This window comes from Papio anubis, chromosome 1, assembly GCF_008728515.1.
Source record: "Papio anubis isolate 15944 chromosome 1, Panubis1.0, whole genome shotgun sequence".
Classification (NCBI taxonomy): Eukaryota; Metazoa; Chordata; class Mammalia; order Primates; family Cercopithecidae; genus Papio; species Papio anubis.
The window spans coordinates 101,458,434-101,477,803 of record NC_044976.1 but is presented as its reverse complement, the minus strand read 5'-3'; the positions used below and the strand labels follow the sequence as shown (position 1 = coordinate 101,477,803).

Sequence of the window (19,370 nt, the reverse complement as noted above, 5' to 3'; positions counted from 1 at the left end):
ATAATGGGTGTCAGTTTCCAAAGCATCTAATAAGAGAGAGAAATAGTCCACGAGGTTTTTTTTTTTTCTTTCTTTCGTGTGTGTGTGTGTGTGTGTGTGTGTGTGTGTGTGTATCTCCAGAGGCATGCCATCAAACAGAACAAGAGATAAACGAGTTCCCTTTTGTGGGATGTTGTAAAAGATCGAGAATACAGAAATCTGAAAGACAAAGAAATAAAGAGTCTGGGATTTTACCTGCTGGACATTTATAGCTTTAGGTTAATTCTAAATTGATTCAAAAAGAAAAAAAATGGGCTATATAGGAGTGTAAATCACCTCAAGCAAGGCAATGGAACCCATAGAAAAATGAACAGTAGGTGGAAGTACTAGTAAGATTGAATACATTGCCTCATTATTATTATTATTGTGTGGTGTATATATTTATCTACTTGATCAATAATAAGAAAATAGTTGGTGGAAAAGTTAAGGAGTTAAGGAAATGAGAGTAGACTCAAGTTGCCTGCTTGAAGACAACCAGAAGTGGGTTGGGAGCTAGCCCTATCATTTATTTAGTTCATGATTTCGGTTAAGTTATTTGACATCAAAACCTCTGTTTTCTCATCTCTGAAAAGAAGATGGCCGTCTCTGAAAAGAAGATAATCACAGTATTTTGTGAGGACTAGATAAAATCACAGTTCTCAATCATTTTTCATAATTGTGATAAGTGTTCAGAATAATCATTACTATTAGTAGTAGTATTATCATTACCATCAGTGTGTGAACCAGAGTGCCATAAAAAAGGATGAAATAATAAACTGCTAATAAATACATAAATGAGCTGTTGAGGAAGGAGTGATGGATTTTGTGTATTGTAATAAAAGTTGTGGGTGGGAGTATAGGTTAAATATAAGACCATGCCAAATCAAACAAAGGACATGGGGATGTTTAGCTAATTCTATCAATTTTTAAGGGAAGATTTAGTTATTAATGTAAATGGAATGTTAGAAGTGGTGAAATAAAGACCGGCTACAAGGGGAGATGAATGTTTCCAGTAGTTGTGTAGACTGCGGGTCAAGAGATACATAATGGAGGAAGAGTTATTATAAATAGCTATTATAAATTTAGAGTGCTATAGATCTGTTGAATTTCTCCCAACACCACACAGACCAGGTCAGAAGAAATGAATGGCAGGTGATTCCTGGCTAGAGATTATGTGTACTATAACGAAGGCAGAAGAGAATATATCTGCCTTATTTACAGGAAACCTTATACAAAAGGATTGACTTTTAGAGTTTAAGGCTAGCAAGGAAATTCAAATTAAGGGGAGCTATCTGAATCAACTATTGTATTTAATATAGTGAAGTTTACTGTGAATAGCACAGCACATCCTTTGAGTACTGATAGATTTGAAATATCATATTTGTTTGAAGAAGATAAAAGGTCTCCAGAGTGACATCAGGGGTATCCCTCACATAATAATTATGGCACCTTTTTAGAAAATAAGAACATGTGGAACTCAGGCAAGTAATAAATTAGTTAACAATTTAATTTTGCCTTATAGATAGTGTTACTTTTGTTGTCATTAATTAAGTAATGTAGCAACAGTTCCTTAAGTGACTACTCTGGTCCACAGGCCAGAGATATACAAGAGAATGCAAAATCAGACACAGTTCCTACCCTCACATAGTTTACTATCTGATAGGGCAATTTGATAATATGCAAAGAATCACTAAATACATATATAATGACAAACTCAGGTTACTGATATGAAGGGAGTGTAATGGTGTATGTCTGATTATACTAGAGAGACCTGCTAGAATTGGGGCCTTTTCTGGGACAAGGCATTGATGGTGAGATGTAAAAGATGAGAAGGAATTAACTGTGCAAAGAGTTCTCATAGGCGCATTCCAGGTCAGAGGAACAAAATGTGCTCAGGCAATGTCACAGGAAAGGACACGGCATCAGATTTAAGGGGCTGAGAAAAATGTCTAGAAGGGTTGGAATGCAGAGAGCAAGGCTTGGGGGAGGCTAGATGTGTTTGGGCAGGTAGCAGGAACTAGATCATGGTAGGCTGTACTAAGCCGTGAAGTCTTTATCTGAGGAAAAGTAAACAAGTAAATTTACCTAAAAATGTAGGTAACATGATCTGATTGGCTTTCTGGATGCAGTGTGATGAATAGATTGGAAGGAAGTAAGAATACATATGGGGAAAGACAAGAGTTTTTTTTCAGTAGCTCAGAACAAGGATACCAGTATTTTAGAATAAGGTGTCAGTGGTGGAGATAAAGTGAATATATTCAAGAGACAATTAGGAGATAAAATGTACAAAACTAAGTCATTTTAAAGGAACAGGAGATGTTAGGAGAAGTGAGGGAAAGTGGGGTTGTGAAAAGGCAAAATCCTAATGACTTGTAGATTCCCAGCTTATATAACAGAAGGACAGAAAGGACCTCTGAATGCAATCAAGAACATTGTCTTGTGCAAAACTGATGAAATTTTGACTTTTAGAAAATAATTTATTTTCAACTATAGAAATGTGTTTTATTGGAAACAGAAGTTGAGTTCATTATCAAGGCACTTTTTAAAAGATTGCACCATATAGGTCAATTTAAACATGAAAATAATGCCATTTTCAAAAACCAGGAGAACCAAAACAAACACTTAAAAGTAAGAAAGTTACATATGAAACATGTAAAGCATATGGCAAAGTTGGACATATGAGCAAGTGCATTTTTTGATTTCTAAAGCCTAATACCCATTGCACAGCTATGTCAGTGGCACAAAGGAAGGGGAGTAGAGGCTCAACAAAGTTTTACAAACGTAAGGAATCTCATTTGTCAATATGTAATAATTGCATGTTTGAAAGAAAAATTCTAAGTTGGGTCCTAATTATTTTTGTGGATCATAGCCTAAGATTTATAAGTGATTTTAAAAGAATAGTATTCTTAGTCACAAATAAAGGTAGGAATCATGTATCATTTATTCTTTAAAACGTTCTTCTAAAAAACATTAAACAATATCCTTGTCAAATATAGAAGCTAGATTATTACTCCTGTAGCTGTACTTCAAAACTGTAAAACTAATGATCTTTGGATATTCAATACAGGGAGAAAAAGGTCCCCAAGGGCCTGCAGGGAGAGATGGAGTTCAAGGTCCTGTTGGTCTCCCAGGGCCAGCTGGTCCTGCCGGCTCTCCTGGGGAAGACGGAGACAAGGTTGGTATTCGTTATCCATGTTAGTAGATCCTGTGAAAAAGCTTAATTTTTGTCAAGAATTCTAGATAATTCTAATCTTTATGATTAGGCTCCAGGTGGATGGTTACCTTTTTCAAAGTTTCACACACATTTTCATATGCTCAAAAGTTTTATTTAAGAGGTTCAGAATTAGTATCTGTTCCATAAAAGAGTATGTGATATATAAACAGAAAAATCAATTAAAAGAACAGTGGTAGTGAGAAAAAATAGTAGATGCCAAAATTTATTTATTTTTAAGAATATCTTTCTGAAATGAATATAAAATAAAAACATTAATTACATGTATATGATTAGCCCTCATGTCTTGCATATTGCACAATAAGACTGAAGAATGAGCTATGTATTTACTTGATAATCCTGTTATCATGTACCAACATGTGAGTACAGACTCTAAGCTCCTAATTCCAAATGTATGGCTGTGTGTTAAATGTTTCGATTGAATATATTATTATATTATTTTAAAATATTATTTAAAAATTTGTAAACCGGCACTCTGATAATGTGCATCATTTTAGCATTTGGAAAATTAGCAGAAGTAGTTTTGCTGTTATTTTGTTTTTATTTTTATTTTTTACTTTTTTGAGAGACGGAGTCTTGCTTTGTCGCCCAGGCTGAAGTGCAGTGGCGCAACAGGGCTTACTGCAGCCTCCAACTCCTGGGCTCAAGTGATCCTTCCACCTCAGCTTCCCAAGTAGCTGAGACTATAAGCATGCTTCACCATGTGCAGCTAACTTTTTTAAAACATTTATTTTTGGACAGGGTCTCACTCTGCTTCCCAGGCTGGTCTCAAACTCCTCGGCCAAATCTTTCACCTCAACCTCCCAAAACCCTGGGATTACAGGCATGAGACCTAGCACCTGGCTAGTAAAGTAATTTTTGATTAATGTGTAATTATAGATTTTATAAATCAGTGTACTTCCATTATCAGTTTATACAGGTAATATTTGAGACACATTGAATTTTTAAGTTATAAATTCAGTTGTAGTATTCTTTGAAGTTAAATTGACTTGTCTGTTAACATTAGTCAACACTAGAAAGGTAGAAGCAGAGGGAACCCAAGATTTTCCATTTTAAACAGTGACAGTACACACTAGCATGTCATTATATTAAAGGCAAAACTTAACTGATGATAATTAAGACAATGAAATAGCATGTTAGAGATACACTGTAAATCAAATCTTTCAATTTCAGGGTGAAATTGGTGAACCGGGACAAAAAGGCAGCAAGGGTGACAAAGGAGAAAATGTGAGTTTCCTACTTTTTATTGAGAGAACATTATTTATTTAACACCTTTTCCTATTTACCATTGATATTTTTATATCATACTACTTACTTTCCTAGCCAAAACTTATAATACCAATACTACATTACCTCTGCAGTTACACAATTCTATAATTTTATATATTTGTGATGTTTTCTATTTCTGTGATTAAGTAAAGTATGATGATTGTAGGCCATTATTTATAACTCTGCTATAACTAATGAAAGAGTAACATAATGAAATAGTCTTTTTTGTAAGATTATGAGAAATTATATATACATATATTTACCAAAATTAATAGCATTATTATGTTTTACATGTATACAAATTGGTAGCTCATTCCAATATATTAGAAGCACTTATTTTAAAATTTTTCCTTTAAATCATAAAACTTCAAAATAATTTTGGTTGCTCATTCAAATGGTATGTTCACTCTTGTCTTTATGATGTTTTTCTTTGGTCATTACCAGTTTACATTCTCTTTAAAGTATGTATTTAAACATGTTCCTACTTCTTAAATGAACTATATTGGATGATGATACTGTCACGTGCTTCAGCACTTCCTTACTAATTTATACTTTCTAAAGAATATCTGTGGACATTATTTTCTAAGTTCTTTATTTTCACTTTTTTCCCCCTTTAAGTGTTCATATATTTGCTCTCCAATAGAAACATAAATTGGGAGAGTACAGAGATACGTCCTTCAAGTATTTTTTTTTCACCTAGTATAGAAGTTTATACATTATCACCAGCAATTTTATTCTAACAGACCAGTCTGGTTCCATTTTGTGATCCATCAGTCTGATGCTTTTAGGGTTGGAATTACTGCCTACGTTAATACATAACTGAAAGAAGTTTTTATTAGAATTGATTGAATCCCAAACTGAAGAGTTACTGAAATCCTATGAGACGAATTTTTCTAACTAAAAAGAAAACTCTAGAATTAAAAGAGAAAAATCTTGCAGTAATAAATGTAGTATTTAATGCATAATAGGCTCTGGATTCATTTTTATATGCAGTATAACAAAACATCAACAAATAGGTGATAGCACTGATACTCTGGATCCGTACTGTAAAATTATGACAAGAAATTGTGTACAGAAAACCGGCTGCATATGTTTGGTGCAGTTAGTATTGACTGTAAATTTACAAAATGTATTTTGGTGTCTGCCTTAGTCTGTTTTGTGTTGCTATAAAGGAATACCCAAGGCTGGATAATTTAAAAGTAAAATAAGGTTATTTGGCTTACAGTTCAGCAGGTTGTACAAAGAAGCCTGGGGCTGGCATCTGGTTGGCTTATGGTGAGCAGGCTTTTGTACTGTGTCAAAACATGGCAGAGAACTTAAAAGGGGAAGCAGGCCTGAACAAAGACAGACCAAACCCCTCAGGAATACTGACTTTAAAACAACCCTCTTTCATGGGAACTAATTCATTCCTTCAAGTACCAATTCAATCTCCCTAGAGCAAGAACTCAATCACTATGCAGCTATTCCTTATGGATCCACCTTAAGAACCCAAACCCCTCCCATTAGACTCTACCTTCAACATTGGGAATTAGATTTCAACATGAGGTTCAGTGGGGACAAACCATATGCAAATGATAGCAGTAAATTACTTTAGATTCCATTTAGATTTCTTAATGATAAATAAATACTATTGATTTAATTAGACTACCTTATACACTTGACAGAAGCCACATTTTTAAAAGTTTTATTTACTCCTTAAAAGCTATGCTAAAATGACTGAATGACCATTATTTGGGCCAGCAAATCTCAAATAGTTTTCCTCAGGCCCTTTGCATACTCTGAAAGGTTTTTGAGGAGCCCAAAAAGCTTTTGTTTATATGGGTTACTATAATATGAATGAAAACTGATATATTTAAAATATTTAGTGATTGATTTATTTAAAATTAAGAATAAGAAGCCCAAAGCACTTTTAATAAAAAAGCTATATTTTTCCAAATAAAAATATATAGTCCCAAGAGTAGCATTGTTACATTTTTTTTGTCTAGCTTAATAGAAGAAGCTATATTCTCATATCTAGTTCAGCCTGTGGTGACATGTTTTGGTTGAAAGCATGAAGAAAATCTAGGCTCACATAAATTATGTAGTTATAAAAGGGAGGAGCATTTTCAGTAACTTTTCAGGTAATTTTGAATATTCTTTGATTTTACATAGGAATTTTATAAGTGGTAGTTTTTCTTAAAGGTCAATTGCAAAACAGAATTTGAAACAAAAACAGTGAACTTTTTGTGCTATTACTTTATATTCCACTGCTCTATCTTGCACATTGATGACTATGTTTCATACATAATTTTGTAATACCCTTCATTGATAATTTGGAAATTATTAGTTTCCTGGGTACGATCCTCAAAGTATTGACACAATTCTTTATGCAATATCAATATCATAGGAAAATACTTTCAGATTGGGAAGATGTAAAGCCTGCAATGGCAGATGAAAGATTTCCAAAATTCTAATTTTTGTTTTAAAGTTTAAATGTTATTGATGGTCAATACTGTCAGTTGTTTTCTTTGAAATCCAAGGCTTCCTTTATATTGAATAACATCTGCCAAAATCATACTTATTATTTATAATCGCAGTTATTATTTATAACTGATTATAATCACATTTATTATTTATAACTGTGATTATAAATAATCATAGTTTTTCTGTCAGCTGCTCTTTCAAGTAAAAATAGTGCTCCATGTAAAATTTAGTGTTCCATGTAAAAGTTCCGCCGGCATTTCAAACTATAATCCAAGTGTTTTTTTTTTTTTCCTTTGAGACAAACACTGTACTGCAGTATGAGGCAAAAATAATTTATGTATGTCTTCAATTTGTCAAACAAATATGAAAAGACACATATTCAAGGTCAATATGTAATAATATTGATAACTACCAAAGCCTCATCAATACAATTACATCCATAACATTCTTGGGCGGAACAGCCATTTTTATGTTGACTGAGAGTATATCATGATAAAACGCAATTAATACTTTTACAAATGGTAGCTACCAACATGATTAGCACTGAGTTACCAGCAATTTTATTCACCACAGATTTTTACATCATTAATGTAAAAGTCTATATAGTATAAAGGACAAATAATGCCTTACTGTTGTTATGAGAAGAGTTATGAACTAGCAGAATCCTAAAAGGATATGAAGAACTCCCAGTGGCCCATGAACCAGATTTTCAGAATCTTGCTTTAATAGTTTCCCCACAAGTAGTAGTTATGATACAGAACAAAACAGTTCAATGATACTTTTATTTCTTTAATGCCTGAGCTTTTTCTATTACCTGACCAGTTACTAATGTAAGAAAATGCGACACTGAAGAAATAGCTACGCATGTAAGACTCATAATGCCTTTTGAAAACTACTGCTCAAAATAAGAGGTCCTGGTGTACTTAATATGTAACAATTAGTTTACATGTGTATGCATATGTGAAAATTCCAAATTTTCATATATCACTACATTCTATCTGTATAGAACCTTCAGAATTCTCATGTTTACTCAGAAGATAGTATACAAATTTTTCATGAACTCTTTCCTAATCATATTTATCTCATTAAAGAAATCTGATACTTTGAAAATTTTCAAATGTGAATCTTACAACTTGATTTCTGTTAGCATAGAAATCTATCTTGAATATTACAGATAAGAGTGCTTTCAATATATGTCAACTTAAAATTGATTTCAAATGTGAAAGTTTGAGTATCAAGAAGTAAAATAAATAATGATTGCACTAAATGCAAAAGAGTTCTATGCGATGCTTCTTTTTTTTCCAAAGGAGTGCAGAAATATTTGATCTTGGTAGGCTAAATGTTCTGTTTCATATAGCTGAGGCTCTTCTGGCTTCACTTTATAAATTACTTATTTTTATCTCACTGCAGGGTCCTCCTGGTCCCCCAGGTCTTCAAGGACCAGTTGGTGCCCCTGGAATTGCTGTAAGTATTCCACATTGTTCCATAAATCTAAATCCTTACAGCTCCCTGGTTAAATTTATATACTGTCCCATAACCAGTCAATTTTTTGGGGTAATAAGTTTTGTTTGTATGTTTCACATTAAATCGAATTTAAATGATCAAATATAGCTAGCCAAGCTGATTCTTAGAAACAAAACATATTGTAACTTCATTTGAAAATAAGTAATAATTTGTTGAGAATTCCTTAATATGTAATAATTCAGAAAATTATTTCCATTATGAGACAGCTTTTGCTTCTCTTGGTATACAGGATCAAATCAAAATCAGTCATAATCCAGAAGCAAAGCAAGCAAGCAAAACAAACAATAACATATTGAAGCAGATAATGGGAATTTAGTCTACTTTTTACTTGGTTATTCTTAAATACATCTGCTTTGGTTAAATTGGAAATGGTCACATTTTTTGTAATGACCCATATAATAATGATTTTTTTCTAGTTTGGGACAATTTTTCTTTCTCTTCTCTAGGGAGGTGATGGTGAACCAGGTCCTAGAGGACAGCAGGGGATGTTTGGGCAAAAAGGTGATGAGGGTGCCAGAGGCTTCCCTGGACCTCCTGGTCCAATAGGTCTTCAGGTAAGATGCCCCTGTCATTGTTTACTCCATCATTTCTACCTACTTCTCACCAGGCTTTCTGATGGATGTAAAACAAAATATTTTTTTTCTTTGTTCTACATAAGAACTTGAGAATAATGTTTATTCATAAAGATTATTTTATTTAAATGTGTAACTGAACTTGAAATCCTTGTTATCATGTTTGATTAATTCTCCTGAACGTGTATCAGGGCTGGTTCCTAATTCTGGAGTATTTTTAGCCCCACTTTAATTATTACACCTCCTTTCTTCACTCCTATTTTGTTTGGAAAATGAACTACAGCTTTACCTAAGTCTGATACTTAAAAGTAAGGTATTAGGGTTCTTTCATACGACTCATAAGAAGATAAGTTAGTATTTCAGACTGATAGCAATAGGAGGCACACAAATTCCTAGGGAGACAGGGATGGATCCCTGGAGAAATTCGACCTATGACTCTTACTTTCAAGATGGCTAAAAAAAATTAGAAGCATTTCTCAAAGAAATGGGATCCTGCCAATAGCAACTGCCAACAGCACATGTTAAACAATAATAGGTAAACAAATTAACAGTCGATCATTTAAGATAAATTATTATTATTTTAAAATTATAATTTAAACTTTATGAAGCATATCCAGGAAAAGAAGTATTAAATTGTAGAACACTAAAGGCTGAGAGAATTCTGTTCAAATATATCTTACAATTGGACTCTTAGACAAAATGTTCCAGAGCGGACATCTTCTATTCTAGGTTGTTTTTTACTTTGCACGTGATGTTCACTGCTTCCTACGAACTTTGGAGGCATTGAGCTTTTTTCTTCCTCTTGCTTATTCTATCTCTTCCTAGTGATCCACGCAAAGGTTGTAACATTTTGTCTTAAATGATATTGAGGAACCTCATGAGGATAACTTATGGTATATTATTAGTATTAGAAATGGTAAATTAAGTCATCTAGTTCACTGAACCTAGAAATTTGTGAAGTTGTAGAAAAGTATATGTAAATTGAATTTATATAAACAGTTTATATCTTTATTTTTATAAATATAATTATACAATTACTGTTTTTTGATATTAGATAGCTTATTATATGCATAATTACACAAATTACATTATAAACACAGTATAATGAACTATTACTGTTAAAACACTCAATGGATATTTATCAGATAACATGATTTTTTAATTGTCTCATTTTATTTTAAGGTCAAAATAATTCTTTTTAAACTTGGAAAGTGAAAAAATTTTACTTTCATACTTGTCATGTTTAACTCAGTTATACTTGTTAGACAATTATACATAAACAGTGATAAGTACCACATATCAATATGTGTAAGAAGCACACGTATTTGAAAACAGCAGGACATTAAAATTAGATTGCCAATGGATATTTATTTTCTTTTTTTGCATTTGACTAATTAGTCTGAATCTTATAAAACGGTAATTTAGAAACAGTTCTCATGATTAAAGAAGGTGTCTTGTAGATTATATTTATAAAATATTCAATACAATTATCATCTTCATTTCCACAAAGTAAGAAATGTGCTTTTTGATGAGGGTGACTCAAGAAATCAATTCATTACAATTGTGATTATATTTTCCCACAGCTACTTCTTTAAATCAGGAAATTGGATGATGCTAATGTAATTAACATGTTCACAATTGCATCTGCCTCCTTTAATTGAGTCTTCATGGCAGAATAGATATTAGCAATTATAATAGACATAAAATAACCTAACATTCAGATTAAATGTCTGGATTTTTCAATTTGATGTTTACTATCATCTGCATATGAAGGATATACACACATACATATATATGGAGGGAGAGAGAGTGTGCGTTCTTGGTCTAACTTCATTTTCGACTCATCATTTAAGTGGCAATGATTTTAAATTGACAGACCTTGAAACAGAAACTCTCTATGCATAAATTACCTCCTTGGAGAAAGGTAGGACATTTCATGAGAACTGATTAACCCTAGAGTGCCTTTCAGCGTGTTTAGTTCCATGCAACAAGAGATTTTGACTCATTATGTCTCCACTGATTGTAATAATGATAATTTTCTGTCTTAATCAATATAAACTATGATCTAACTTAATTAAAAAGAAATAATTTTTTTTCTATTGTGATATTTTTATTGAATTAATTGGAATAATTATATGCATTAAAAAGATGAAAATGTACAACTGAGTTTGTAATAAAAATAAAACTGTGAACTAATATTGACATACCTTTTAATTTGGGGATACTAAATTAGATGAACCCTATCCTAAAGGGTGTGAAAACCAGGATAGAAAATAAGGAATGTGATTTTTAATTTATTGTGTTTTTGGAAACTTAATTATGTTTAAGTTGTGGTATGTACTATTTAAGAAAATGGTGTTAAAGTGAAATATTTATTTCAACTGTGTTAAAATATGCATGCATGTTTAAGAATTTAAGTTTATGTGTTTCATCAAATTAAGAATTTGAATTTCTGAAATAGACTGACTTAGAACCTAAAATTTTTTGCAATCACCTACAAGTAATTTTTAGGTCAATAGGATCTGAGAAATACTACCTGTCTTTTTCTTCGAGAAACTTCACTTATAATTCTAGAAACAATCATCAGATGATAGTAACAGTTTGGGGAGTACATATAGCAGTCTCTTTTCTTAGACATCTTACTGACATTTGAGAAAAAATAAATGAAATTCTGGTACATATTTTTTGTTACAAATTCGTAACTAAGATTTCTTTATAAAAATGAATATATGCCACAATTAAACAAATATATAAATACATCCAGTAAAGTACCCTCTTTAAAAACTGAAAATCACGTGGATATAGTAGGTTATAAAAACAATTTTGTACATTACCAACATTAAAAAATTAAATAGAACAGAATAAAGTAAAATAGAATGAAAATATCAAAGGCTATCATCTGTGCGCAAAAGGCTAAGTACTGCTTTTTGAAACTCATGTTTCAGCTACTTTACATGTGCATGGTTAGGGAGCATTAAGTAAAATGTATTTTTCACAGTAGCTCATAGTCAAATAATATTCAGCAATTGCAGTGCAGTGTCAAGAAGTCAGTAATATCACTAAAGTACTAGCAGTTATTTAGAACTTTTACATGGTTTATATTTTTTTGTCTAAAATAGATTACACCTAAAATATTATTATATAAACATTAAAAATTATGTATTGCATATGTGAGATGTATTAATATATAATTATACTCTTAAAACATTAAAAAATGAAAAAAATCCATAATCCTACAATATTAGAAATGATTACTATGTTTGCTATTTCTGATAATTAGCATGCCTATTCTAGATACATATTTTACAGTTAAAGTTATACCATCCATATTCATTTTTATTTTTTATTTACTGTATATATTATTCATGTTTAGAGTATTAGTATCACATTAATAGTCACATAACATTCCACTACTTTATATAATTGAATTTCTTTAGTTCTTTTTTCTAAGATTAAACTTCTGGAATGACAGAATTTTTACTATCATAGTTACTATTAGCAAGAAATATTTTATTGAATGTAGCTATCCTTGTTAGGTTATTTTCTTAGAATTCATTCATTCAACAAACATTTTAATTTTTGATTGCTCCTCTGCTAGTTCCTAAACAGTTGACACCTAAAAGATCACTGATGAATGCGTGCCCCAAAGTAGTTCATGACTGTAAATATACACAAAAGTGACATAAGAAAATTTATAAATGTAAAATTGATGTACTTACCAAGTATTGTTGTGACATGAAAGAGGAAATAAAAATAATCTTCATGGAATAATTCTTTTTTGGAATAATTCTTGGAATGATCAAGTAAGTAGTCAAGAAGTAGAATAATTTTTCCATAAAGAAATAGATAGATTTTTCCATAAAGAAATAGAAATTTGAGTGCAATCTTTCTGTCTTCCTTTATACCATAACACAGAGCTTCTCCTAAATAGCAGTTACAGTGCAATTGAATACAATGGAAATAGATTTGAAATATTTTTTTTTTTTTTTTTTTTTGTCCTGTCGCCCAGGCTGGAGTGCAGTGGCACAATCTCGGCTCACTGCAAGTTCTGCCTCCCGGGTTCACAGCATTCTCCTGTCTCATCCTCCCTAGTAGCTGGGACTACAGGTGCCTGACACTACGCCCGGCTATTTTTTTTTTTTTTCCTGTATTTTTAGTCGAGATGGGGTTTCACTGGTGTTAGCCAGGATGGTCTCAATCTCCTGACCTCGTGATCCGCCCGCCTCAGCCTCCCAACATGCTGGGATTACAGGCGTGAGCCACCGCTCCCGACCCGAAAGAGTTTTTAAAAGTATAATATAGTAGGTTTCATGAGCTCAATGATTTGTGAGATTCAGAAATTGAATTAACAGTTTCAAGAATTCAGAAGATATTTATAACCTTTGAAATATATTAGAATATTTATTTTACCAAACTGGTACCTAACTATAAAAACCTCGTGTTCTAAAATATTTTGGGCCAAGAGTTTCCAGAAATCTGTACCAGAGAAGTTCTGTATATTATTTGTACAGGACTGAGCAAATGGTTGGGCATTCATAAATTCCCAGATCAAATTATATATTTAGTTATTGTAACTAAAAATAAACAATATAATATTATACAAAAAATAAATGTTATTTGTAAATGTAGGTGTAAGATTTTATTACATGTGGTCAACACTCGTATAGTAGGTATTTTAACAGATGTTAGTATCTGAATCTTCATTTCCATGTACTTATTGAACTTTATACTTGATTTTATCTTAGAAATTGATCAAACGTGTCTTTTTAAATACTTGAGTGATTTTTATTATTTTTCTATTATATTTTCTTAGGGTCTGCCAGGCCCACCTGGTGAAAAAGGTGAAAATGGGGATGTTGGTCCCATGGTAAGTTTTTATTTTTTGATGTTTGATGGGTATGTGTCAGATGTATGGCAGTCACTGCTTTGTAAATTATTATGTGTTCTTTCATTACTATGTATATATTATTGAGGTGTATGTAAACAACTGCCATGCTTTAGTTATTTCTTAGTCTGTAGCTCAGGATTTTTATTTGGAGCAGGTAAAGAATAGGTGATATTCACTCAAGATTTAGATAATTAGCAATTTATACAGAATCAAAAATTAACTGTACTTTGAAATAAATTCTTAATAAGCAATTATGTCTTAATTAGAATGCTGTGACTTATAATTATTTGCATTTATTGATTCTGGCTCTCTAAGACCTGAATTGAAAATTTGAAATGCATATAATTGTTTATGTAACACTACCTTAGATAAGAAAATAATTAGCAAAGGTAATTGAAATCCATAATGAAATGTGATGACTGCATGTCTTAAGTGTCCCTTTCCTTCAACATTGCCCCCAGTTTTCACTTCCTTCAGAATACACATTTTGAAATTTTAACACTTGTCTGTTAGGTTTTATTCTCCTTAGGAATTACACTCAAATCTATTATATTCTTTGAAATGATCTGTATCATCATTAATAAAATTAGATATAAGAAATGCCTAAAAAAACTTTGCTGATTCAAATAACTGGTTAATAGTTCCAAGCGGTATCAGATACTTTCCAGATATGGTTACCATGGTTCTGTGAATCATTGATATATTATTCCTGATTACATAGTAATAGATAATAACAGAAAAGCTTTTCAACCATGGCATTAGAATAAACTGAAATCTTTTAAAAATACTAATGTCCTGTGAAATGCACTAATGTGCAGTGAAACACACTTGCTATAGACTATTTCAATCACAACCTTGAGGTAGGAGGTTCTGTCATCAGTATTTTATATAAAGTGTTCCAAGTTAATTTGACTGCACTGTCTGGAGAAAGAATCTTTGTTTTACAATGAAATTAAATAATTATTCTTATTTCTAATTCTAGCATATAGAACCTAGGAGTTGACATAGAAAAAGCTAAAAATACGTATCCACAAAAAATACTTCTATTGAGTTAATGCATTCTAAATCTACTCAAGCACCATTTCTTTTTCCAACTTTACATTCTCTTTATGTTGTAACATATTCTAGAATGAAATATATCTAATTATATTGTGAACATATTATACCAGACAGTAGCAATAGACTTTCTTGACCCATTTTCTAATCAAATTATTTCTCCTGAAATCCTGATTTCCTCATAGCTATGTGTAAAGGCTCATTTGCTAACATGATGTTGTATCCATCAGGGATGACTTATAACCCTGATATGCTTCACTAACTATAGTTTTTACAGGCTTAAACTTCTTTTAGTTTTTTAGTCATAATATGAAAATGTTGGAAACACATTTGAATTTGGTCTTTGTAAACCTCAATATTTCTCTCTTATAGGGTCCACCTGGTCCTCCAGGCCCAAGAGGCCCTCAGGGTCCCAATGGAGCTGACGTAAGAACTCTGAAATATATGTTAATTACTTTGAAGTTATATAGATATTGTTATTTTATAGCAGGTGCTCTCTGTGAGTTATAATGCAGATAATCACACTATTGTTTAATATTAAGTGGTTAAGAACTCAAGGGTCACCTATTCACTCCACTTCATTATGTAACACAATAAATGGAATTTATAGTGACCAAATCATGGTAAATATAACATAGGTACACATTTTCCATTCAATATATATTTACTGTGACTGTGAAATGTTATAATGTTGTGTATATTATAATTACCACATCATGGTAATTATAATACCATATTCAAACCAACATACTTAAACTGTGCCTTGCATATGATAACTCTTATGCCCTTGTTAACACTGCCTTTCATCTAAAAGCTTTGCATTTTGTATTTTCAGTCTATATAACGTTACAGCAGCACATGCACCCTTTATCATGTAAAATGTTTTAATTGTATAAAGATGATATTTTCCAAGCTTAAAAATTATTTTAGTGTTATAAGATTTTGAAATATAATGCCATATTTATCTTACTGTTACCATTAACGGATCTATGACTTTGACAGTATTTTTCCTTCTGGCCAACTTTTCACAATGAAATCTATGTTTTCTTCATGTCTCTGGTCTTCATTTTCTTCATTCTTCTTTAATACCTGCTTTAAATTCTGGCAGGCCAGAACTGAGAAAAAAAATAGACTAGAAATGGAGGAACTAAAAGAGTTTGTAGATTTTAATTCTTCTTAGGTAATTTAAAAGCTAAAAGATGTTATAAGGGGTTTGTTTCTTGCCTGGATTATGTAATTCTTAACCAGGATCATAATTTTGATTCACTACGAAATCACTGCCTAAAACCAATCTAACTATTCTGTTGGCAAAGAGATTGAAATTATGCTTCAGGAATGAACCAGAGTGTGAAAGTCTCCTGCTTTATCTTCAAAATTATAGTGAATTTGAAAATCAGTGTAATATATTAAATTATTTGCTATCCAGCAAATTTGACAACTCTATTAAGTATCATTTAGTCTCATTCTTTAAATGACTAAGAATACTCATGCATCTATTTCTCTCTTTTTTGAGAACAACTAGATACATGTTTACAAATGCATTATTTTAATAAGAATATGGATAATTGCATTCCTTTTTCTACACTGCAGGGACCACAAGGACCCCCAGGATCTGTTGGTTCAGTTGGTGGTGTTGGAGAAAAGGTAAATCTATTAGTGACACACAGTTTGAAACAGCATTAATTAAGAACTTTAATAATATTGGGTAGTAGTTTAAGTGCTTCTAGTATGAGTGTTTCTAAGCCTTTTACATAGTTATATGATTCACATATCATCTAGTAGTTTCAAAAACTAAAGTTAACATGATTTTGAAATATATTTTGATTGCCAGTTATTATATTGAATGAGTACAGATATTATTTTCTTTAATCTAAGCAGGAACCTCATAATTATGGTGTCATTATTATCTACATTTATAAGCTGAGAAAGCTGAGCCCTAGAGGATTCCTGTAATTTCATCAAAGTTTTTCCTTAGAAGGTGACTAAGCTAGGATACACTGCAGTCCACGAATGTCTAGTCATACTCAGTACTCAAAATAGAAGAGATTGGTTGATGTAACTGACTTAAAGGGAAAAAGGAATCTTTCAAACAGCAAAGGAATTAATCATTCATTTTGTTACATTTTGAGTTATATTTTCATTACTAATACTCTGACCTATCTTTGTCACTTTTCAAAATAGTTGGCATGAGCCACAATATCTGGGCTCAGAATAGCTTTTTTTTTTTTTCTTGTGAACATGATTTTGTTTAAAAAATCTGCTCTTCCTTTTATAAAAATGTCAAAATGATCCATTGATTTCTTGTTTAAGCATTCATGCTCACTTGTTAATAGAATTTTCAAGAAAATTATTGGTATTTGCTTGTTTTAAAAAATAAACTACCCATTTTCAGAAAGGAAAGAATTATATTTATAACATCACATATTATGCAGTGAAAACACTAAAGATTTCCTTAATTTGCTAGTTATTAAAGGATATCCGTAGTGTAGACTTACCCTATTCTTAAAAATGATTCCCTTCTTGGTCTCAAGTTTTTTCATATATTTTATATTATACTTAAATTGATTTCTTTTAATTAAAGCATTTAATTCTCAGAAAAAATATAATATGATTAGATTATGTTACTATATTTTGATGTTTACTTCAGCTCAACGCTTGTATTCTAGTATTTTAATTATAATCAATGTTATTTGATTAAGATAATTTTTAACTCATTATCTAATTCTTACTGCATTCTTTGATTGACTGCCTTTTTTTAATATTCTTATATTTAAAGTTGTGTGTTGAAACTGTTCCGGTAGTTGGTGTTGAAATTGAAAACACATTTTTTATTCCATTCAGTTGTCCTAGAAAACATTTTTCATGGTGCTCAGGTTCCTATGGGAGACTACTGGTCTCTGAGGATATCATCATGGTAGACAAAAGACCCCAAGGCACACACCTTTTCCTCTTCTCTTTGCATCATCTCCTTTCGGCTCTAATGCTGACTCAATTGTTGTGGGAGCTAGTCTCTAGGATTACTAGCTTTTACTGACTTGTTTCCTAAAGATTTTGAATGCAGAGGGAAAGCTGTCATTATTTCAGTGATACTCTTGAAAATAGGCATGAATGCCAGATGTTTAGAGTTCTGAGAAACTTCCTTCCACATTGTTTCCATTTAATTTAAAGCCTATGTATATTATAGTAATACTTTGCCAACTTTGACTCTTATGAGAATAATTCAGTCAATCTGAATCGTTTTGAATCAATCCGAGTCAAAATGTGTTACAATAAAAAACAGTTTTAATTTTGCTCCTTTCTTTTGCATTTTTTTAATGTGACAGAGAACAGGATAGAAGCAGAATTCTAACCTTCGTTTTTTTGTTGTTGTTTTTTAATCAAGGATAATATAATTTCTAATAGATTACAAATTTCTAACATCAGCTTTGATTCTGGCTGAATGTATACCCATTTCTATATTGAAAAATTTATTTCCAGTCACTGACAATGAAGAATAAAAAAAGTATATTTTAGTCATGTTGCATTTTGTTTAAATATATTTAACCTGTTCTTCATGTACTGTATAATTGCTATAAGTAGCTTTGGCACTTCAGTAATTTTGTCAATACTTGGAAATATGTCAGGATATTTTCTTAAGGTTTATACATATTTTATAACTTTGTACATACAGAGTAATTTGTTGTTTTTTCTAAAAGGATATGTACCTAAATACCTGTGTTATGTAATGAGGTAAATAGTTACACAATAAGTAATGATGACTTCATAACCTAACATCTCCTTCATATACCAGTGCTCTATCATAAAACTTATATTAAATATTATTCTTCAGAATGGTGTGTAGCATTGCGATACTAGATATATAGACTTAATTTATATAATATTAGTCTTATTGCCATGGTTTATTGACTTGTGATTTTGTTCCACCTTCCTTAAAATATTTTAAATAAAACATTTTAGTTAAATTATAAATTTCATTTTAACTAATTGTCATTTTACAATGTGCACACTTGGATCTAACATCCAAAATGGTAGTTTTCTTATATTTTGGACAAATGAATATTAATATATTTTTCTTAAAATGAAGAGACTTTGTAGTAAAAAGCTCATACTTTTTAAATTTTTCTAATGTTTTAATTTTTTTATCACCTCAAGCATTTATCACTAGAAAGCACATACTTAAATTCTAAGATTATTTAAACCTATCTTTTCACTGCATATCATTTCACTCATTTAATAAAAAGAAAATAATCTTTTCACAATATCCATAAATTTAACTTTATAGTTGATAAGAATGAAAAGAGAACAACAAAACTTACAGAGGGTTACTAAAAATATTTCAACTATTTCT

General features: G+C 31.2%; 1 protein-coding gene across 2 annotated transcripts in view; it reads left to right on the top strand.

Annotated features, from left to right (window-relative positions):
- Positions 1–19,370, top strand: part of COL11A1 (collagen type XI alpha 1 chain) — a 218,411-nt gene that overhangs the window by 158,774 nt on the left and 40,267 nt on the right. For both annotated transcript variants that reach the window (XM_031651327.1, XM_031651330.1), the window contains 7 exons: positions 3,086–3,193; positions 4,424–4,477; positions 8,393–8,446; positions 8,953–9,060; positions 13,892–13,945; positions 15,395–15,448; positions 16,613–16,666. In XM_031651327.1, the coding sequence (XP_031507187.1) occupies positions 3,086–3,193; positions 4,424–4,477; positions 8,393–8,446; positions 8,953–9,060; positions 13,892–13,945; positions 15,395–15,448; positions 16,613–16,666 (486 nt within the window). The remainder of the gene's footprint in view (positions 1–3,085; positions 3,194–4,423; positions 4,478–8,392; positions 8,447–8,952; positions 9,061–13,891; positions 13,946–15,394; positions 15,449–16,612; positions 16,667–19,370) is intronic.